The 23,387-nt window shown below is 37.9% G+C and overlaps 1 protein-coding gene across 11 annotated transcripts in view; it reads left to right on the plus strand.

Moving 5' to 3' along the window:
- DROSHA (drosha ribonuclease III) overlaps positions 1-23,387 on the plus strand; it is a 201,905-nt gene that overhangs the window by 28,696 nt on the left and 149,822 nt on the right. For all 11 annotated transcript variants that reach the window (XM_045038429.1, XM_045038420.1, XM_045038401.1 and 8 more), the window contains 5 exons: positions 1,199-1,285; positions 3,744-3,830; positions 10,844-10,915; positions 12,471-12,552; positions 13,721-13,795. In XM_045038429.1, coding sequence (XP_044894364.1) covers positions 1,199-1,285; positions 3,744-3,830; positions 10,844-10,915; positions 12,471-12,552; positions 13,721-13,795 — 403 coding nt within the window. The remainder of the gene's footprint in view (positions 1-1,198; positions 1,286-3,743; positions 3,831-10,843; positions 10,916-12,470; positions 12,553-13,720; positions 13,796-23,387) is intronic.

A 23,387-nucleotide genomic window follows, 5' to 3' on the forward strand; every position in this document is an offset into this window, starting at 1 on the left:
GCTTTTTTGTGTGCCTCGAACAGTCCGTCTGGCTTCCACTTGCCTTTCCTCCCCATCTCCTGTTACATTTCTGTGGACCACTGGTTCTCCAAACATCAGCTTTACCTGGGAACCTCTTAGAAATGCAGGTTTGTAGCCTTCTTCATCTGCTGAATCAGAAACCCTGGGGTGGGGAGCAAGCAATCTGAGATTTAGCAAGCTGTCCAGGTGATCTCAAAGCACACTAAAATTTGAGGGGCTTAGTGCAGCATCAGTGGTGCTTAGCAGTAGCTGTCTATCCCATTATACTTATAGCACGCATTTTCTCATAGTCTTAAGTACCTGGTACACTGCATCTGCTTCCGCTCGTATACCCTCCCAATTCACCATCTTTGAAAGTTTCAGTTGGCCTGCCATCTGGTGCCAGGGACTCCAACTACCACCTTGATGGGGTCCTCATTGCCAGTGGGTGCTAAGTGATTCAGATCTAAAATCCCTTCTTGTCTCTGGTTTTCTTGGTTCATACCTGGAGGTACACACACTGGATTCTGCAGAAGCAGATGCTAAGATGAAGTTTGGGTGCCCAGTGTTTCTTAGGGATCTTTGCCTGGGAGGGGAAGAGTGTGTAAGCAAGACTGGACAGAGGGATTATTTGGACTATGAGTCAGTCCTAACAGCCCCTGTCAACCTCGTGGTGATCCAAGGAAGGAGAGCAAAAAAAAAGCATCAGTTTATGTTTTCCTTTTCCCATCTTGACCTCCATGCATACTCTATTCTGCCACCTCTCATGTGTTCTTCGTTTCAGGAACCTTCTAATTTTACTCAGCATATTTGATCCTTTTACTGTTTTTTTCCCCCTATCAAAACCTGCTATTACTTTCGAGATTATTTTTCCCTTTTTTTTTTTTTTAGTATATTGGGAGTTTAGCCAAAGGTCAATTACTGTGTTATTTTACAAATAAGAGGAAGATAGAGAAATTTAGATCTAGAAAGTTCTTTATGTTGTCTGAACTCCTGTTATTACACATGAGGAAATAGGTTAAATACTGGTGACCGGGCAGTCCTTTTTCATCTTGTTAATACTGTTCTTCCTACCAACCTGTGAAGGAACACATTTAAAACCTCTTTTGTCAGACGTGAATCTAGAAAATACAGTCTATTTTTAAATAAAAATAATTTGCTACTTTACTTTTAAACTCACTTTTGGTTCCCCCCTCAGGCCATCAAGCCCTGTCGCCCTATGACCAACAATGCTGGCAGGCTTTTCCACTATCGAATTACAGTCTCCCCTCCTACAAACTTTTTGGTAAGTTCCTAACAAAATCAGATTTCATTCGTTTTAAAATGTAAATAGGTTGAATGTGTGCAAGTAAGTTAAAATGTGAATAGATTCAGTACTGATTCATTTTTTAAATTTTCTTTAAAAAATATTTTATTTTTGATAAAATTGGCCTTTATCATAATGACTTTTATTTTGCTTCCTCTCACTGTACTACTTTCTGTACCTTTTTTTCAGTTATGTCGTCAGTACCACATAGTAGTCACATACATAATAGCCATGACTTTTGGAGCTATTCATTGGAGCTATGGGAGTTGGAAGAATGCACAGAACACTTTTGCATCTCTTAAAAATCCGTGAATAGCTAATATAAGCTAGCAATCAAGAAGGTCTATTGTATTTATGACAATAGTAGTAATACCTAATATTTATCAACTGTGGTACCAGGAACCACTCTAAGTATTTGACATGTGTTAACTTTTTTCTCACAACAAACCAATGAAGTAGAATTATTATCCCCACTATACAGATGGAGCAGTAGTCCACGTTTTACTCTGAGGTTAAGTAACTTGCTCAAGATTATTCAGATAGTAAGGGTTGAGTGAGGATTTAAGACAGTTTGACTGTAGTGTGCATGACTGTTGGCTGTTGCACTTTGCTGTGTTGTCTTTCACAGTGCATAATTTATTAATTCTGGTTACTTGTATCCAGAGATTTCAATTTCAAAATTAGATTGTTAGTGATTATATATTTTAACATTATCGAGAGATAATTCATATACCATAAATTCACCCATTTAAAGTGTATACTTCATGTTGTAATTCTTTTCACAGAATTGTGAAACCATCACCAGAATCTAATTTCAGAACATTTTCATCATCCTGAAAAGAAAGCCTGTACTTAATGTAGTCAGTTCTTTTGTATCCCTCAGCCTTCAACTACTATTAAGAGACTTTCTGCCTCTATCATTAGCCTGTTGTAGATATTTCATGTGAATGGGATCATAGAAAATGTGATTTAGCTTCTTTCACTCAGCATGTTTTTAAGATTCACCCATGTTGTAACATAAAACTCCATTCTTTTTTATGGCCAAATAATATTCCCTTATATGGATATACTACATTTACCTGTTTATGAGTTGACAAACATTTGTCTAGTCTCCACTTTGGGGCTCTTACGAATAATGCTGCTGTAAATTTGTAGACTTTTCTCTGTGGGTGTATGTTTTCTTTTCTCTTGGGTATAGACCTAGGACTAGAGTTGCTGGATCACGTTGTAAGTATGTTTAAGGAACTACCAAGCTGTTTTCCAAAGTGGCTATACCTTATTATCTTGTCAGAAGTTCTTTCTATTATATTTAATTTAGACCAGCTTTAATTAGAGATATCCGGATAGAAAGTTAACAGTAATATTATGTTACTAATGTACAAAACAACTAATGTACATGTGGATATTCTTTAGCATGTTCTTTCCGTTCTTCACGTATATATAATGTTTAAAAGAATAATGTTCGGGGCGCCTGGGTGGCGCAGTCGGTGAAGCGTCCGACTTCAGCCAGGTCACGATCTCGCGGTCTGTGAGTTCGAGCCCCGCGTCAGGCTCTGGGCTGATGGCTCAGAGCCTGGAGCCTGTTTCTGATTCTGTGTCTCCCTCTCTCTCTGCCCCTCCCCCGTTCATGCTCTGTCTCTCTCTGTCCCAAAAATAAATAAAAACGTTGAAAAAAAAATAAAAAAAAAAAATAAAAGAATAATGTTCAATACCTGTGTTAAAAACTGTCTTTTAAGTTACCAGTCTTGATAATTAGTTCCATAGTTAGCATCTAGGATTAAAAATGGTGGATTATAAGAATAGCATAAGGAAGATAATCTCATACACTTAGATTAACAATTGTATGTTTTAATCACAGATTGAATTTTCAGATAATTAATGTTTTTGACATTATGTGGGAATTGATTTGTAACTGTGTGTGGTGGGTAGCTTCTCTTTGGAGGGCCTGGGAATGGCGTTGTGAGGGGTTGTGCCTGTGGCACCCTGACGTCTTTCGGAGACTTTCAGGTGGTTGCTAGTCTTGACTATCGTGATCCTGAGTTTTTTTTCCAGTTTGAGCTTTGAGTTGACTGTGCTATTATCTTGTTCTTGTTAGGACTTTTGTTAGGTCAGAAATATAGTTCAGTAAGAATAGATCTGGTAGTATTGTGGGATTAAATACAACAAGTTCCTAGAAAATGAAGCCATATAGCCTTTTTCTCCTTTATGATACCCATAATAAACATTTTGATAGTCTCAGTATGTAAATATTATTGAAGCTAGAGAATTCCACCAACCAAGAGAATTCCACCTAAAATTAAACTTTTGTATAAAGTTGTCCCTGGAGTTTAGAAAAATGTCAGTGGAGTCCATTGTTGATAGCTTTGTATTCTTATGGATTTCTGCACATGCAAATTATATTATTTAATTCATGCTTTGCGTTTCTGTTTGCTTTCAGACTGACAGACCAACTGTTATAGAATATGATGATCATGAGTATATCTTTGAAGGATTTTCTATGTTTGCACATGCCCCCCTGACCAATGTAAGTATGTGCTAATTGACTGGCTTTCTCCTTTCCTGTACCCTCTTCTTTCTTTTCATTCTTTCCCTCTAAAAGTCAAAATAAATTTTTTTCTTCTGGCTTCTAAGTAACATTTACTTTGTGTTCCTCTGCATGAGCTGCAGGAAGTCTGCAGCGGCTTGTGTCAGGTGGGGGTGTGACATCTGTGCTAATGAGTCACAGGTTTGGTCCACATTAAATGGTGTAAGTAAACATGTGTCAGAATAACATTTTGAGAGTGTGAAAGATTGAAAAAGAAGGATAAACTGTGGATTAATGTGTTGAAGCTATTTTGAGTTGGGTGTCCTTCAGAAGAAGGTTGGAAAGTTTTAAGGAGCAGCTATTTAGTCTTGGAGCTATAGAAAAAGAAATAGCGCTGTGTACAGGACATCTGGACCCTGAATTAATTTCATACAAGTCTCTGCTTTCAAATCCCAGGACTATGTCTTATTTAAGAGATTTGGTCTGACATACAGATCTGTGATATTTTTATATAGGTATTAAAGCTGCTTTGTTGGTAATTGGTTCAAAGGGGAAGTTCTGTATCTGTGAGTCAAAATCTTTCTCTTTCAAAGCTAACAGTCTTGGTAATTGTCTTCTTCCGTATTCTAGTTGGACATAGAGTACAATTTGCTGGCAGCTCGAAAAGGCAGTACAGCAGTATACTTTACCCAGTCTAGATGCTGGGTGCCTTAATGTGCCTGCATTAAAATACAATGTTCTTTAAATCCTTTCTGAATTGGTTATAAGAAATTACATTTGCAGTTTAAAAAGTTATTTAAGTGCTGTTTACTCAAAATGTGAAATTCTGTTCCATTGGAGAGTAAAGAATAAAATTTGCCTAACTTTGTTCCTTTCTGTCATTCTTTTTTCTTTATAAGTAGACATGATTCTATAATAGTGATACTAATTTATTTATTTAATGTTTGTTTATTTTTTGAGAGAGGGAGAGAGAGTGCGAGCACGAGCGGGGGAGGGGCAGAGAGAGACACACACACACACACACGCACACACACACGCACGCATGCACAGAATCTGAAGCAGGCTCCAGGCTTTGAGCTGTCAGCACAGGGCCTGACGCAGGGCTTGAGCACATGAACCGCGAGATCATGACCTGAGCCAAAGTCAGATGCTTAACTGAATGAGCCACCCAGGTACCCCAGTAGTGATACTAATTTAAAGCAGATTCTTTTCTCTTCTTTTCTTTTCTTTTCTTTTCTTTTCTTTTCTTTTCTTTTCTCTTCTCTTCTCTTCTCTTCTCTTCTCTTCTTTTTGATTTTTTTTAATATTTATTTATATTAGAGAGAGAGAGAGAGCAGGGGAGGGGCAGAGAGAGAGAGATGGAGACAGAATCTGAAGCAGGCTGCAGGCTCTCAACTGTTAGTACAGAGCCCGACAGCTTGCGAGCTGTGGGGCTGGAACTCCCAAGCTGTGACATCATGACCTGAGCCGAAGTCGGATGCTCAACTGACTGAGCTACCCAGGTGCCCCAAAGCAGATTGTTTTCTTAATGGAATTTTTCTTACTCTACTATATATTTTATCCTAGAGAATTTTCAAGCTCCAGGCTCTCAGCTGTCAGTACAGAGCCTGACAGTATGAGCCCATGGGGCTTGAACTCCCGAGCTATGAGATCATGACCGGAGCTGAAGTTGGACACTCAGCCGGCTGAGTCACCCAGGTGCCCCAAATCAGATTGTTTTTTTAATGGAATTTTTCTTCACCATATATTTTATCCTAGAGAATTTTCTTTAGAAGATAGTTACATTCTAAATATAAAAATAAAATCATTTGATAATATATATAACATCTACCTTCACTGTGGACCATAATATAGAAACGAATGTAATGTTGGACCATTCTTTTTCTGAGATATAATTGACATATACCATTATATTAATTCCAGGTACATAGTGTAATGATTCAACATCTGTACATATTGTGAGATGATCACCACAGGAAGTTTAGTAACATCCATCACAACACAGTTACAAAATTTTACATTGAACCATTCTTTAATAGTCTTTATGAAAAGCCACTAAAAGGATTTTGAATTTTGATGGTTTCTTTACTTTTTTTTTTTTTAATGTCTCAGGCACTCCAACCTTTTGTTACACCAAACCTCATAGTCTCAGAGTAGGAAAGGCCATTGGAAGTCCTATAGCCCAGCTCCCCCAACATAATATATTTCTTTTTTCCCCTCAGTGGGCTTGTAAATATAAATAATTTAGTTGCTATGAAAATATTTAAAGTTATCTATCTTATCTCTTATTTCCTTAGAAGTAGTATAGATCTTGGGATGCCTGGGTGGCTCAGTCAGCTAAACGTCCGACTCTTTATTTCGGCTCGGGTCATGATCCCAGGGTCATGGGGAACAAGCCCCGTGTTGGGCTCCGCACTGAACATGGAGCCTGCTTAAGATTATTTCTCTCCGGGGTGCCTGGGTGGCTCATTCAGTTAAGCATCTGACTCTTGATTTCAGCTCAAGTCATGACCTCATGGTTTTGTGAGTTTGAGACCTGCATAGGGCTCTGCACTGACCACTTGGAGCCTGCTTGGGATTCTCCCTCTCTGCCTCTCCCCCTTGTTTGCTCTCTCTCTCTCTGTCTCTCTTAAAATAAATAAACTTAAAAAAAAAAACAAATAATCTCATCTTAACTTTCAGGCTCACCTTAATCAAAGGAGGAAAGCATTGTGGCTCCAGAGAAACCAGGGGTTTAAACATTAGTGAATTCCACTTACTAGCTGTATGGTTTGACATTTCAGTCTTTATAATCCTTGATTTTCTTATCTGTAAGATGGAAGTATTAGTTGTAGCAATCTTACCAGCTTCTGGGAAAAATAAATGAGAGGACACATGAAAAGTGTTTGTCATGTTTTTTGGCACATGATACATGTTGGCATTTCTTATTTCGGGTAGTATGTCAGACCTTGGTTTGTGTCTTTCTTCTAATTCTTTTTTTTTTTTTTAAGCCAATTCTTAATATTTATGTGACCTTGGATGAGTGATTCTTTGCACTTTTTAAAAAGCCTGTCAGCACAGGGTTTGGCACTGAGAGGCTGCTAATGCTTCATTAATTGCAGTTGTTACTGTTGTTACGCAATAAAAGATAGGTCTGAAAAAATTCCTGGCTTCATATATTTTATATAAATACTCAAGTTCTCCAAATTTGAGAACTTAACTCTGTAATGAGAAGATAAGCCTCATCATTTATGTTAGAGATGTTGATAAAATAAATCGAGTTTTAAGCTGAATGTTGTACAGTTCATAGGGATTAGATCCATCAAAGGCCTCTTGAATTTGAAATAGCCTCCCAGAAAAAGAATTATTAAATCGCTTTACTGATCTGATTCATTTTCTTGCTAGAGAGAGCATATCAGCAAGAAGGGCATGCAAATGACGGTAACATTAGAATCTCAGCAAATCTAGTTCTGACAAGTTTTCTTAAGATCTTCTTGAATTGAAGAGGATTGAAAGCCTTGTTGGCTAAGTATAGAGCATTTGGGAGAATTTTATCCTTTTATGTAGTACATTTTCTATTACTTGCAATACCTGATATTATTAAAGATTTTGACAACATAACTAAAGTTATAAAGATATATGTATTAGATGCATCATGTCTTGTCCTGTCCTCAAAAACACAAGAAAACCCCTGCTTTTAGTTGGCTTTCCATTTCTAGTAGTCTTACTGCCCTGGATTTAGCTGTCCAGCACGTGGAAGTAGTAGAGTTAGAATGTAGAAGTTTAGGGAGTGTTTTCTGTTTCTTTTTGGTAGTATGAAATAAGAGTTGGTGTCAGTCAGTATTCAAACATGTTTTAAGAAATGGTAGGCATTTATATTATTTGATTGGCCACTGGCTTTGAAATAAATTGAGCTTGCCATATGTAGAAAAATGACAAATTCTCTGAGTCTTAGAGATGAAGGTTTGAATAGAAAAGGAGACTTTGCCTTTCCAGATTTGTATATCTCACAAGAGCTCTAGTGGTGTGGGTGAGAGCCCAAAAGAAAATAAAGTATAGGGACACCGGGTGGCTCAGTTGTTTAAGTGTTGTTTGACTTTTGATTTCGACTCAGGTCATGATCTCCTGGTTCATGAGATTGAGTCCTGTGTCTGGCTCTGCTTTGAGCATGGAGCCTGTTTGGGATTCTCTCTCTCTGCTGCCACCAACCCCCCTCCCCCACCTCCCCTGCCCTTTTCCCCAGCTCACACATTTGCTCTCACTCTCTCTGTCTCTCTCTCTTTCGGGAAAAAAAAAAAAAAAAAAAAAGAAAAGAAATGAAAGAAAGAAAATAAAGTATGTAGAAGAGAAGAGCTCAAAGAAGGAATCCCAGGAAGTGATTTTAGTTGATATGGGAAAGGACCAGTGGAGTTGCTTTTGCGCATGGTAGGAGGAATCAGGTTGACACTTTTGCTCTTTCGCTGACTGCCCCTTGGGCTATTCCCAAGGGCTCTGGTCCTTTTCTCTTCTGGCTGTTCTCTCCTGAGTAATGTAGTCTCGCCCACGGTTTTTCCTCCCATGCATCTTCTGATCAAATTGATACTTTTGGCTTTGACGTGTGCTCTACACTCACATTTCAGATTGCCTTTTGGACATATCCACCTTGATATCCCCTCAAGTACCTCACCTTCAACCTATGCAAAACTGAACTTGTCCTCTTCCTCACATACTGAATTTGAGGTATTCAGAGGACACCCTAAGAATTTCTTTGTATTAATGCCATTGTGATTTATCTGTTCATTAGGCCAGAAATCTAGAGATTATTCTCTCTTTCCTTTTTCATTTCCACATCAGAACAGTCATTGTATATTTCACTAACATCTCCCTTGTTTAAGATTTGCTCTTTTATTTCCAGTCTTCTCTTCATTTGGCTCCTGGACTGTTTTTTTCATCAGACTCCAGTCTGGGCTTCCAGTGTCTGGCGTTGCTCTACTATAAACCATTGCCACACTGTTTACATAGCAGCCCATCCAAAATGTAAACTCTCTCACTTAAAGTACTTGGGTAACCTCTCGTTGCCATAAGGATAAGCCTTGAATCGGTAACATGGTTTATACAGTCTGTAGCACACAGTTTATACTTTTCCTGTCTAAAATCTCCTTGCTTCTCTCTCTCCATGTATTTCACGCCTGAACCGTTTAAAGACTTAGTCTTCCCCAGCTCCCTTTTCTCTTTCTTGCTAAAAACTAAACACCTGTTCTTTCCCAACTTAATTTTTCTGGATGACCTAGAAAATTTCTCCCCATCTTTGCAGACTCAACTCAGATGTTACCTCCTCTTTGGTTCTTTTGTACTTTATACTTTTTTGTTTGCTTATTTGTTTTCAGGTGCACTTACACGTTACATCGTATACATTCTATTTGTACTTGTTTACATGCCTGTTTGCCTCTTTAGAGTCTTGCCTTTTAAAAAAGGCTGTGGCTTATTTTAGAGTAACTCCCAACCTAGCATAGTTGTTAGCAAAGAATAGATATTTAAAAATATGAATAGGGGCACCTGGGTGGCTCATTTGATTAAGTGTCTGACTTCGCTCCAGTCATGATCTCACAGTTCGTAAGTTTGAGCCCTCCGTTGAGCTCTGTGCTGACAGCTCAGAGCCTGGAGCCTGTTTCCGATTCTGTGTCTCCCTATTTCTGCCCCTTCTCCAACTCGCACTCGCGTGCTTGCTCTCTCTCTCTCTCTCTCTCTCTCAAAAATAAATAAATATTTAAAAAATATGAGTAATGCACACATTTGTAACTCAAATATTTTTATATGCTATAGGAATAAAGAGCTTAAAAATAATAGTGGCCTTAGTATATCACGTTAGTTGGATTTCTTATTAGAGTTAACTATAAATTTCACTCAAATTAGCCACTATCCTTAAAAAAAAAATGAAAAAGCACCAAAGAACTAAACTTCTTTTCTGAGAAACACATTTCCAGCAGATGGCATTATAAGACTATTTTTGTTTTTCTTATCATTCTTTTTGGTGGTAGAATTAAAGTTTGTTTCTGGTTGCTATGGTTTCTAAAAAGATTGCATCTATATAAAATCATCTATGGACAGATTGAATGGCCAGAAAAGCCTACTTAACACATCTCTAGGCTTCTGAGTCTATTATTTTCCCCAGCTAGTCAGCTAACACACTACAGTGACCTCACACTTTCCCTCTCATTCCTTCCTTCATTGAAAAATATACTTATGGAAAACCTATTATATGTAGGCCCTTGGCTAGTGTCTGATGACCAAACAAAATAGATGTGGTTTTATTTCACCTGAGCCTTCCTTCATTTTCACACAGACCCTGAGTATTAGAACACCTAATGAAAGGTGTATTCTCTGGTGCCTTAGAGCTGTGGTCTAGAGCAAAATTTTCTTATTTACCAGCTCCCATTTGCCTTAGACAAGGTAGCTGATGACCCTGCCTTAGTTTCCTCCACTGTACAGTGGGGATAATAGTTGTGCCTATCTTATAGGTGTATGTGAAGTAGTACAACAGTGCCTGGCTCAATAACTGTTAGCTATTATTATTTTTATTACTGTGTATGCTTTTGCTCCAGAGCCACATGGGCAAAGTGAGTTATATGCACTTTGGTGACAGGAATCTATAACCAATGGGTTGTCATCCAGCTGTCCCTGATGTACCTGAAGAGCTAAAGCTTCTGAAGGATTTTAAAAACCTGAGTAAAAGAAATATTTAATTGTGGTTTTATTAATATTTTAGAGGCAATATATTTGGTTTAAATGGGTTCTTATCATATTTATGCTGCTGCTAATATAATAACATGATAGTTAATTAAGCACCAACATTATGCAGGCTTCCTGTAGAGACCAGGCTATCTGGGTTCTTGCCATTAAAATCCAGCAGTTGTGGTCAAAGCTCTGTGTATGGTACTGTTAGCAGCTTAGGTTAAGGTGAAACTTTCTCATTTGGTTCATGGCCTTCTGGGTCAGATAGCAAGTGCATGTGTACTGTGAAGGAAGAACTGAACCTATCATTTTTCTTATTGCAGATTCCACTGTGTAAAGTAATTAGATTCAACATAGACTACACAATTCATTTCATTGAGGAGATGATGCCTGAGGTAAGAGAAAAGGTTATTTAATAGCTTCATGTAGTTTGCTCTTTTGTTTATTTCACACTCATTTGTTTAAAGCATTGAACTTGGTCAGCTCTGGCTATCTGCCATAGGAATGCCCTTAAAGTGTGGAGTTCACTGTTGAAAGGGCAGTGAGATGTAGCTCTAGGAGCAAGGTTAAAATTTGGGTCCTTTTTCAACTTCTACTGACCTATTTTGGAACTTCTTTCTCCTCATGTTGCATTTACTGATGGTAACTTTACATCTGTTTCCAGTTTGTTTTGGAAAAGGGGACAGATTTTGGTTATTGGTCGTTATCGGAGAGGAAATTAGAACAGTGAAACCGAATCTGATAGCTGTTGGAAATAATCTTATTCATTATCTCCAGTGACAAGACCAGTGCTTGATTCATTTTTCTTCCCATATATTTACATATTTTTCCTAATTGTTTTTCATTGCGGATGCTCAGCAGCTGATTTATCTAAATATATGCAAGAGGTTTAAAATTCCAAAGCAAGATTAATGCGAATCTCAGAATGATTCATTGCCTGATTTTGAATTTAGTGGTGTCAACAAATCACACTAAGAAATAGCAACTAGACAGCAAACAAGCTTGTGCACTTAACATTTGTTGAGTCGGGGTCGATTTCCTGAGCCCCCAGCTCTTCTTGCGAACCTTGTTTAACAGTGCGGCTTTGTCACGGGCAGTGGAGCACTGAGGGGGATTGACGAGCACGACACACATGCTTAGCTTGTACCTGCTTCATTCTGAGCGAGTCCTGGGAATTCTACCTGTCTTTCAAAAAAAGAAAACAGAAGGGGCCACCCCTTCATTCTCCAGCTTAAAAGGGCTTTTTTGCTTCCTTTTGATTTTTAAGGTCATAAGCCTTCATTTGCTGTTGTAAAGGTTGATGACTTCTGGCGTGATCTCACACAGGGTGATTTGTGAACCCTGAGCAAGACAAGTGGGAAGAATTAGGAGACAAGTCTCACATATATCGTCTGTTAAGCTTGTTGATGGGAGAAATTTTGGTACTAGGTTTTGTAGTTTTTCTTAGCCCTTTATTTGCCTTCATTAAGAGTTTGAACTTTTTTGGGCACAAAAGACCTCTTTTTATGGTAACTCTGTAATAGTGATTCTGGGTGTTTGAAGGGTAAGGGTGAGCAGGGGTAGGGTTGGGGGACAAACCTATTAGAGCCTGTCAGTATGTGTGTGTGTGTAGTTTGAATTAACAAAAAGTCCCTAGGAGATTCTAATTCTGAGATTTATAAGTGGATTAGGAAAATACAAGGTTTTAATTTTTAAATTTCACATCATTTTATTTGTATGTTTGGAAGGGCTGAGTTCATATTTTTGTAGGAATTCCAATGGCATTATTGCCTACTTTATATAGCCAGCCAATTAGCTCTTGTAGGACAGTGGCCATATTTTTTAGGAAATTGCATGATTTTAGTATAGTTTTAATACACATTTTTTAAGACACTTGACTAGGACAAGTTGAATCTTTCGTTGATATATATTTGCTGTAGTATAGTAGTTTGATTTTGGTTTATTTTTCAGAATTTTTGTGTGAAAGGACTTGAGCTCTTTTCGTTATTCCTGTTCAGAGATATTTTGGAATTGTATGACTGGAATCTTAAAGGTAAATAATAGGATATAAAGAAAAGTATAGTGCTTATAAAAGAATATTGTAATATGTGTAAAAACTTATGAAAGTGGGGAAACAGTAGAAATTTCCCTTATTTTTGAAATACCCAGGGAAAAGTATATTATTCATAAGAACAGTTGTTATCATTTGATGTGAATAAGTTCTTATTTTAATACAGTTTGACAATGTTCATTAGCTAAAATTACCATTATCCATTATCTGATGATACCTCAGAAGATGATACCAGTTACTATGAGTAACTACCTTGATTTATGTACACTAGGGAAAATCTCATTAGTTAATATTTTAAATTTATTGACCTTTACTGTAATAAACTTCTTCTAAGATGACAGTTTACTAAAACAGAATTTTGGTTAACCTTCAAAACACACACATACACTTTGAGCTGTATCAGTTTAAAATTAGTTCTTTTTAAATTTTCTTTTTTTTTTTTTTTTTAACATTTATTTTTGGGAGACAGAGTGTGAATGGGGGAGGGACAAAGAGAGGGGGAAACACAGAATCTGAAGCAGGCTCCAGGCTCTGAGCTGTCTGTCAGCACAGAGTTGGACGTGGGGCTCGAACTCACGAACTGTGAGCTCATGATTGCTTAACTGACTGAGCCACCCAGGCACCCCCAAAATTTAGTTCTTAGATAATTGTTCATTCCTTTGGAAGTATCTGTATTCCATCAGTCATTGACTTACCTAATTTTAAAACAGTGTACTGATGGATGGCTTTTCAAACCAAGTTTTTAATGGCATTTCTCTCTTTTCCCCCCAGTTGTATTGATTAAAGTAGAACAGAATTAAAATACAAGCATATTATATCATGCAGTAGTTCAGTTATAACAAGTCTTTATATTTTTGGATTTCTAAAAATAGTTTTCCTGTACATGTCATATACTAGGTATATCCTTGGGGCCTTTATTCTCCTCTGACTTTGGGGACTCCCCTCACTGCAGTCTTCATTGGGTGTTTGTGGCAGTTACCACATGATTGATTGAGCCGTTGGGGAGAAGAAGGGGTGGTGTTTTTTATGTCCCTACTTCTCTGGTGGTGTTTTGTGGTGGTTGTCATAAATCTTAGGAATTAAGTCGCAGCATTTGTTTTCTAAGGCTGTTTTATTTATTTTTTCTTTCCTTTTCACTTGTTTGCTTTAGGCCCTTTGTTTGAAGACAGTCCTCCCTGCTGCCCAAGATTTCATTTCATGCCACGGTTTGTGAGGTTTCTTCCAGGTAAATCTTTTGGCTTGTCAGTGACCCAGTGTGATAGTGCATCTGAAAATAAGCCTGCCGTTCTCCTTTCAATCTTTATGGACAACTTCCCATCTCAGATACTGTTAATTATCTACTTCTTAGGTCAGGAATGAAATGTAAAATTACACATTCTGATTTGTACCCCTGTATAATATATGATAGCCCCAAATTAGATGAGCAGTGGACAAGCGATTTATAAATTTTGAAGATCTAGATAAAGTATCATGCAAGTATTAAAATTAATATGGGAAAACTATGACTCTAAAAAATGCATATAGTTAGTTGGAAAACAATTGGTATAAAATTTTATATGCACTATGATTATAACTAAGGCAAAAATTACTGCAATAATAGATATATTAATATACTGTATTATAGGTGGTTTTTTTCCTATTTTTTTTGACACATGCTTTTATGCATTTTATAGTGAAAAAATAAGTTATTTTCTCACTAAGTAAAGGTATTACTTTTTAATTTTCATTTATTTATTTTTTTATTTTAGACAAAATATGAGTGGGGAGAGGGGCAGAGGAGGGGTGGCAGGGTGGGGGAGAGAATCACAGGCAGGCTCCATGCCCAGTGTGGAGCCTGATGTGGGGCTTGATCCCAAGATCCTGGGATCATGACCTGAGCCAAGATCAAGAGTCAGACACTCAACCAACAGAGCCACCCAGGAGACCCTTTAATTTTTTTAAAGCAGTATTTTAAGTTTTACATTTTTTTTTTCAAGAGTCTAGCTATGCGATATGGTATTCTATTTAGCATTTTTAAAAATGGCAAGGTTTTCAATGAAATCTTTGGATGCGTTTTTGTTTGCAAAATCTTTACCTAAATGAATTCATCCCTAGAATCTCCTTCTGGCGTCACACTTTCTGGTGACATCTTTCTATTCCTCTAGGCTCTTATGCAGTCTGTTTGCTTCTACCTGAATCTGTCTTCCCTTTTCTCCCTGTGTGGAGCCACCTTTCTTTGCCTTCTCTCTTCAGTCTTGTGCTCTGACGTCTATCTCTCAGCTCTACTGACCTCAGCCCCTTGTGCTAGCCACCAACCTCCATTGAAATATCAGTTTGGGGGCGCCTGGATGGCTCAGTCGGTTAAGCGGCCGACTTCAGCTCAGGTCACGATCTCGCGGTCCGTGAGTTCGAGCCCCGTGTCAGGCTCTGGGCTGATGGCTCAGAGCCTGCAGCCTGCTTCCGATTCTGTGTCTCCCTCTCTCTCTGCCCCTCCCCCGTTCATGCTCTGTCTCTCTCTGTCTCAAAAATAAATAAAACGTTAAAAAAAAAATAAAAAAAAAAAAAGAAATATCAGTTTGGCCATTTGCCTTTTCTTGTTCTGTATATGGGCCACTAAGTGATACTGGAGAAAAACAATTAGCTGCTGCAATAGATCTGTGGTCTACAATTTCATCTGGGGAGCTTTTCAGAGTGTAAACTTTCTGCCCACATCTGCATATCAGCAATTTCAGGAGGTCAGCCCTGTGTTCATGCTCTCCTTCTCATGCCTCTTGTCCTCCTGGGTGCTGGAGACCTTGCCTCCCCATGCCTCAGAACCCTCGTATGAGCCTGTCAGACCTTGGTCCATTCACAGCCTGGCTTTGCGTGGGTGCCCTACCCCCTCTAACTCTGTCCCCACCCCCTTGCAGCTGCTGATGCCAAAGCTGTCCTCCCCAAAACCACATCAGTTTCAGTCTCTTCCCTGATGTGGTACCTGGGCTCTTGACCCTCTCTTCTGTGTGCTGAGCTCTTTTCGCTTTCCTCTTGGCTCTCTGATTTGTCTTTTATGGCTTTTGTTTCTTGTCTACTCATTCTAGTTTAGATTTTCCTCAAGATTTTGTCCTTGATACTCTTCCCTTAGTTGAGACACTCAGTCACAATGGCTTATTTTTATTTTAGAGTAGCGTTACTTATATTTTTGGTATTATTGTTAATGCTTATTTTATTGGAAAGTTTCATTTGGAAAATGCATTCAAAAGCTTTTCTCCTTTGTTCAGCTGGTTTTATTTTCTTGAGAAGTTCTTTTTTCTTTTCATGTGAACGTATCTCTGATTTTATAATGGAACTTTAGCAACGAACTTATTAGAAAATGGTGTTAGAGTGAGCTTGTTGAAAGCCTTTCCTTTCTCTGTCTGCCTCTAGGCACTTTATAACCAAACGAATTGTAAGAGAAAGTGGACAGTTTTAAAATCATCTTAAAGAAAAATCATATGTCAGATATTTACTTTGTGGGATTTGAACTCTTACAAAATGTTTCCTATAACTATGTAGGGTTAACATTTAGTTTGTCATAAAGAAAAAGGTCTATTGATTTATTTTTAAGCAGGATTTACTTTTCCTTGGACTTCCTTTTGGAAATATATATATTAAAAAGCCCTGAAATATACAGAAAAATATTTAACATATAAAATGCATTTTGGTATTGGGTGGCAAATTATGATTGATTTGTTTTCCACAATACGATTTCATTAAAATCTTTTAGAAAATGGTGAATAAAAAACATTTTAATATATATTTTTATTGTTGTTTGTGCAGAGGCTGTTTCTACATAGTTGTCATCGTACTAATGTATGATTTGCATCCCAGTTTTCACTAATTCATTGAGTAGATGGATACTTTTAAAGAATGGGGTATATAGTACCAAATTTCTTCTCTAAAGAATAGCATCAGTTTATGCTGCCATGAAAAATGCATTATTAGTCATCTTCACATTTTGGACCCTCCCTCCTTTTTTCTTCACTTCTTCCTTCCTTCCTGTAACTTCATGAGGCTAAGGAGTAAACAGTGTCTGTCTTGTATCAGTGCTAACATACTACTTGGCACATAGCAGGGACTCAATAAATATTTGTTTACTGACTTTAATTGATCATAGTAGTGCCTTAGTTAATTATTCCTGTATTTTGTTACTAATAAGAGTGAATCTAATTTCAAATGTTCTCTGGTATTGTCTCTCATTTTTAAAAATAAAAATTTTAATGTTTATTTTTGAGAGAGAGAGTGACAGAGTGTGAGCGGTGGGGGGGGGCGGGGGGGGGCGGCGGGGGACACAGAATCTGAAGCAGGCTCCAGGCTCTGAGCTGTCACCACAGAGGCTGACACAGGGCTCAAACCTATAAACTGTGAGATCGTGACCTGAGCCAAAGTCGGATGCTTAACTAACTGAGCCACCCAGGTGCCCCTTGTATTGTCTCTCATTTTTAAAAAGTAAACCATTAAAGTATAACACAAACACTGAAAAATGCCCATATCATAAATATAAGACTTCAGTGAATTTGCACAGTGAATATGACTGTGTACTCAGCACCCAGATCAAGATTATCAGCATCCAAGATCCCCTTTGCAGTCACCTCCCTGCTCCTCAAGGGTAGCCTCTGTTCTGACTTAAAATCACCATGTTAGCTTTGCTTGTTTTTTAATGATAAAAGCTATAATTGTGTGTTCCTTTTTTTTTTTTGTCTTATTTTGCATTAAGAGTTTTTGAGACACCTGGTATACTTAACTGTAGTTGGTTCATTCTCATTACTGCGTAGTATTATATGGTATGACTAAGATGTATTCGACCTATCTGTGATTAATGGGCACTTGGGTTTTGTCAGTTTTTGGCTCTTTCAGATACCATACATACGTTCATCGTTATACTTGTACATGCCTTTTGGTGAGTGTGTATTTGTGCTTTCTCATTGTGGATATATACCTAGGAGTGGAGTAGAAATTTTGGTTGTGTTTATATTAAGCTTTGTAGATAATTTCTAACAGTTTCCCAAAATGGTTGTTTCATTTTCCATCCCCACCCGTAGTATTATATGACCTTTCAAGTTATTCTGCATTCTCACCAACACCTGGCATTTTTCTTTCTTTTTCAAGCTAGCCATTTTGTTGAGTGTTCAGAGGTATCACATTATTGTTTTAATTTTCATTTCCCTAATGACTTATGAAATGGAGCATCATTTCATATATTAACTATTTGGATGTTGTGTTTTGAAGTGTCTGTTTAAGTCTTTAGCTTATTTTTCTACTCAGTGATGTCTGCCTTTTTCTCATTTATTTGTAGGTATATAGTATACGGATTATAGATGAGACTTCTGTGAGATGTGTAGATTGCTAATACCTCCTCTGTTGATTGCTTTTTCATTATCTTAATGGTGATTTTTGATGAACACAAATTCTTAATTTTAACATAGTCTATACCCAATTTTCCTTTTATGCTTAGAGCTTTTTGTATCTTGTTTATGAAATCTTTGCCTATCTTAAGGTCATCAAGATACTCTCCTGTATTTTCTAGAAATTAGATCTTTAATATGTCTCAAAATTTGTTTCTCTAATTGGTATAAGAATCAAGATTCCTTTTTTTAAATATGGGCATCCAGTTGACCCTGCACCATTTATTGGAAAGATCATTCTTTCTTCACAGAATTGAAGTGTTACCTTTACCCTTTATTGGCTCAACTGTGTTTATGTGTGTGTGTGTGTGTGTGTGTGTGTGTGTGTGTGTGTGTGTGTGTACACAAATAATACAAAAGTGTGTAAAGCAAAAAAGTAAACATCCCCTTCTAGAAGGGTGAAAATGAGTAGGTGCTATAAATGGTTTGGTTTGTATTCGTTTTAATCCATATAGGGAAAATTATGCTTTTCTTCTTCAAGTGGGATAACACTAAATATGTTATACAGCTTGCCTTTTTTTACTTGACTATTTTAGACATCCGCTATAAAAATACATTGCCTTATTCTTTAACACCTTCATAGCATTCTGTAGTATGAATGGACATTAATTTTTTGGACAGTTCCTCTAGTGACAAATATTTTAGAGATCTCTGTTCTTTTCTCCAGTACATATAAATACTTTGACAATAGTCTTGTACATCTTCTATGAGCTAGAGTTCTAGAAGTGAAATTATTTGTTAAGACAGTATGCATATTTTAAATCTAGAAAGATGTTGCCCACATGTTCTCTAGAAAGGACATAATAGGTAGTTCTAACCAACATTTTTAACAGCATCCTTTTTCTATGTATCTGTCCACATTGGATATTATGTCTTTTATAGTTTGTCCATCTGACAGGCAAAATGTAATCTCATGGTGATTATCTGCATCTTACTTGAACTCTTATGAGAAAGAGCAGCTTTCATATATTTCAGGTATTTCATGATCCTCTCATTCTCATTTACTTTTCATTTATATCAATTTATTATATCTAATTGACAGTGTATCAGTCATCATAATTTTTCTTTAGTTCCCTAGTTTACACAGTTTTGAAGACAGCGGTTTCATTTGCTCCATACAGATTTATCCAAAATTAAGCTTATAGTTTAAACCAAGGATTATTTAATGCAGGCCAGTTTACCAGGAGTCAAATCACAGAGCAACTAGTTTATTGAGATTTTAAGGATTTTCTCAAGTTTTTGTTTCTTTCCAATCCCTACCTCTGCCTTTGGTAGCCAGACTATTGATAAGAGCTCTTCTTGAATTAAAGGTTTTATTCTTGCTCTACCTGGGGCCAAGGCAGGGTATAACTCAAGACAGGAAGCTGTACTTCTGGGAAACCTGGTCATTGCTTACATCATCACTGTAGTAAACCCTCGGAATTCCTGAATCCGTTTTGCAAATCCGTTTATTACCTTGCAAATTGATTTCTGGAAATTGCCCCATTCTGGAGAAGCAGTTTTCAAGGCATGGCTGAGAGAGAGCCAGAGGGGGAGACTATCTCAAAATTTCCAGGGGACCAAGTGTAGTGGGATAAAAACATCAATTGATATAGCATCTTAATATAACTTTCTATTTGGAGAGTGAGTTTTTGAGGGGGGAGTTTAGAAAATACCTGTTAATACACATTTTCAAAAGTTGAGATTATGTGAAGACATGTTAGCAGGAATATACAGGAAACATAATAATGCAGTTATACCGTTATTCTCCATGTAGGAAAGAGGAAGGTATTTTTATAGTTCTTAAAATAACTATTACACCATTGAAAAAAACTTGTTTAACCAGCCATATTCTTAACACAGATTCCCTAACAAATTGTCCCCCCCCCCCCATATAAATAATCAAGCAATATAAGCTGAGAGAATTGGGTCTCTGAGAAACAGTTTATAAAGTCTGTCAGTTCGTTAATGACTGTCCAGATTCATTCCCCGAAACACAAACTCCAGTTCTTCCCGAATAATGAGCCGTTGTCACAGCTCCAGTCCCAGTGCTGGCAGAATTCCTGCTAACCTTAGCTTACCCGCTCTCATTTCTCATTTATATCATGTCCTATTTATCTCAGCCAATGAGATAAAAATTACTTCCTAGCCCTCAGTGACATAGTTCCATAAATCCCCAACATAAACATGTAGCAAAACAGACAAACCAAAAGAGCCAATTCATTAACATTAGTAAATTCATGGCAGTCTGCGAGCAAGTGGCCATGTTATTTATCTGCTTCAGAAAATCATTCCACAAGTATTTATGGAGTGACTTTTTTACCGGGCTGGGTGTGAGGGATGCAGCCCTTGCCCCGCAGGCTCTAGCAGGACTCTGGTCTCATCTTCCTTTTCTTACATTCCACAAGGATTGTGCCCCAGTACTGGACCTGGAGCAGTGCCTTGATCCTCCCCTGGGTAAACCTTTCATCTCCGGTTATGTGTCCTGAGTTTCTGCTTTGTCACAGTGGTAAATACCTATCTTTTTAGGTGTTAGTTGCCATTTAAAATATTTATCAGGTTTCAGCATGGATTTACAATTTCTCCTTCAGCATCACCGACTTTGCACCGATGTGTATGTTTTTACATGGCTCTAGTTTTGATGCTGCTATAAAGCTCTCTTTTCTCATTAGCAGCTTTGTATGTGAACTAGGTAAAAGCATTCTTAGGAGCATTTGGTGGCCTTTTTTCTTTATCTTGCTGGTATTCTTCTCCTAAATTGGGCTTTGCCCTTGGTTTGTAGGCTCAGGTATTCCCCTCTTCCAATACTTTTTGGTTTTTTAGACTTTTTGCTTTAAATTCATAGCACTTAGTGTATTTCATTTCTGTTTTGTTTGTTTATTTATTTATTTATTTTTAAATTTACATCCAAGTTAGCATATAGTGCAACAGTGATTTCAGGGGTAGATGCCTTGATGCCCCTTACCCATTTAGCCCATCCCCCCTCCCACAACCCTCCAGTAACCCTCTGTTCTCCATATTTAAGAGTCTCTTATGTTTTGTCCCTCTCCCTGTTTTTATATTATTTTTGCTTCTCTTCCCTTGTGTTATCTGTTCTGTGTCTTAAAGTCCTTATATGAGTGAAGTCATATGATATTTTGTCTTTCTCTGACTATAATACCCTCTAGTTCTATCCTCGTAGCTGCAAATTCTATTTCACTTCTCTTTGCGGGGCTAGGAAGTCAGCCCTCCGTAACTGCTAGTAGGGAGGTTCTAGTGCTCTTTTGTATACCTGGCATTGCATGCATTTGCTCCTTCCACCGTACACCAGTCTCCCCAAATAAAATCTGAGTGTTTTTTTCTAATCCTTATAACAGAACAACACTCTCCACCTTCCTATGGCATCCTGGGCTTCTGTTGGATCCTTGTAGGCTCAGAGTTCTCTTTAGGGGTACTACCAAATGTAGAGATTATGAGCCAAATATTATTTTATTCTTGGTTCCTAGTGAATCTAGTCAGTGTGGTAGTTCTTCTCGGGGCTCTCTAGGGTTCCTTTCTCTCTGCTTTTCCGTATGTATACACATGTAGCATACATCAGCGTATTCTGGTTTTATTTTTTTATTTTTTTATTTTTTTTGTCCATAATCCAGAAATGTTTATTTTTTGATTAACTTGTTTTATTCACCCAAAGAATCCCAGATGTTTTTTTTTCCAATATAGCTTTCAGTTATCTTGAAGATCGTTTTGCATATTTTTTTTTATATGAAATTTATTGACAAATTGGTTTCCATACAACACCCAGTGCTCATCCCAAAAGGTGCCCTCCTCAATACCCATCACCCACCCTCTCCTCCCTCCCACCCCCCATCAACCCTCAGTTTGTTCTCAGTTTTTAAGAGTCTCTTATTGCTTTGGCTCTCTCCCACTCTAACCTGTTTTTTTTTTTCCTTCCCCTCCCCCATGGGTTCCTGTTAAGTTTCTCAGGGTCCACATAAGAGTGAAACCATATGGTATCTGTCTTTCTCTGTATGGCTTATTTCACTTAGCATCACACTCTCCAGTTCCATCCACATTGCTACAAAAGGCCATATTTCATTTTTTCTCATTGCCACGTAATATTCCATTGTGTATATAAACCACAATTTCTTTATCCATTCATCAGTTGATGGACATTTAGGCTCTTTCCATAATTTGGCTATTGTTGAGAGTGCTGCTATGAACATTGGGGTACAAGTGGCCCTATGCATCAGAACTCCTGTATCCCTTGGATAAATTCCTAGCAGTGCTATTGCTGGGTCATAAGGTAGGTCTATTTTTAATTTTCTGAGGAACCTCCACACTGTTTTCCAGAGCGGCTGCACCAATTTGCATTCCCACCAACAGTGCAAGAGGGTTCCCATTTCTCCACATCCTCTCCAGCATCTATAGTCTCCTGATTTGTTCATTTTGGCCACTCTGACTGGCGTGAGGTGATACCTGAGTGTGGGTTTGATTTGTATTTCCCTGATAAGGAGCGACGCTGAACATCTTTTCATGTGCCTGTTGGCCATCCGGATGTCTTCTTTAGAGAAGTGTCTATTCATGTTTTCTGCCCATTTCTTCACTGGGTTATTTGTTTTTCGGGTGTGGAGTTTGGTGAGCTCTTTATAGATTTTGGATACTAGCCCTTTGTCCGATATGTCATTTGCGAATATCTTTTCCCATTCCGTTGGTTGCCTTTTAGTTTTGTTGGTTGTTTCCTTTGCTGTGCAGAAGCTTTTTATCTTCATAAGGTCCCAGTAATTCACTTTTGCTTTTAATTCCCTTGCCTTTGGGGATGTGTCGAGTAAGAGATTGCTACGGCTGAGGTCAGAGAGGTCTTTTCCTGCTTTCTCCTCTAAGGTTTTGATGGTTTCCTGTCTCACATTTAGGTCCTTTATCCATTTTGAGTTTATTTTTGTGAATGGTGTGAGAAAGTGGTCTAGTTTCAACCTTCTGCATGTTGCTGTCCAGTTCTCCCAGCACCATTTGTTAAAGAGGCTGTCTTTTTTCCACTGGATGTTCTTTCCTGCTTTGTCAAAGATGAGTTGGCCATACGTTTGTGGGTCTAGCTCTGGGGTTTCTATTCTATTCCATTGGTCTATGTGTCTGTTTTTGTGCCAGTGTTCTGGTTTTAAAGTTCTCTTGTCCATCTGTTTGCCTCAGACCCCCTGGAAGTAGAGACCACTGGGGGCTCAGACAGAGAGGCATGGTGGCTTTGCCGGGCTCCTTAGCAAAGAGGGGAACATCATGGATTGAGGAAGACATCTTATATGCAGGGAGATTGAAATGTTTTTTTGGGACAGACTCTGAGAAATATGCCCTTAACAGTGGAAGTTTGTTAATCAAAGGTGACTCTTGGATTTAAAGCAGATGTTTTGTCATGAGGCATAAAAAGATTTTGCTGCTGTGAGCAGTATTCTGAATCAGTAGGTGGAGCAT

Source organism: Felis catus, chromosome A1 (assembly GCF_018350175.1).
Source record: "Felis catus isolate Fca126 chromosome A1, F.catus_Fca126_mat1.0, whole genome shotgun sequence".
Classification (NCBI taxonomy): domain Eukaryota; kingdom Metazoa; phylum Chordata; class Mammalia; order Carnivora; family Felidae; genus Felis; species Felis catus.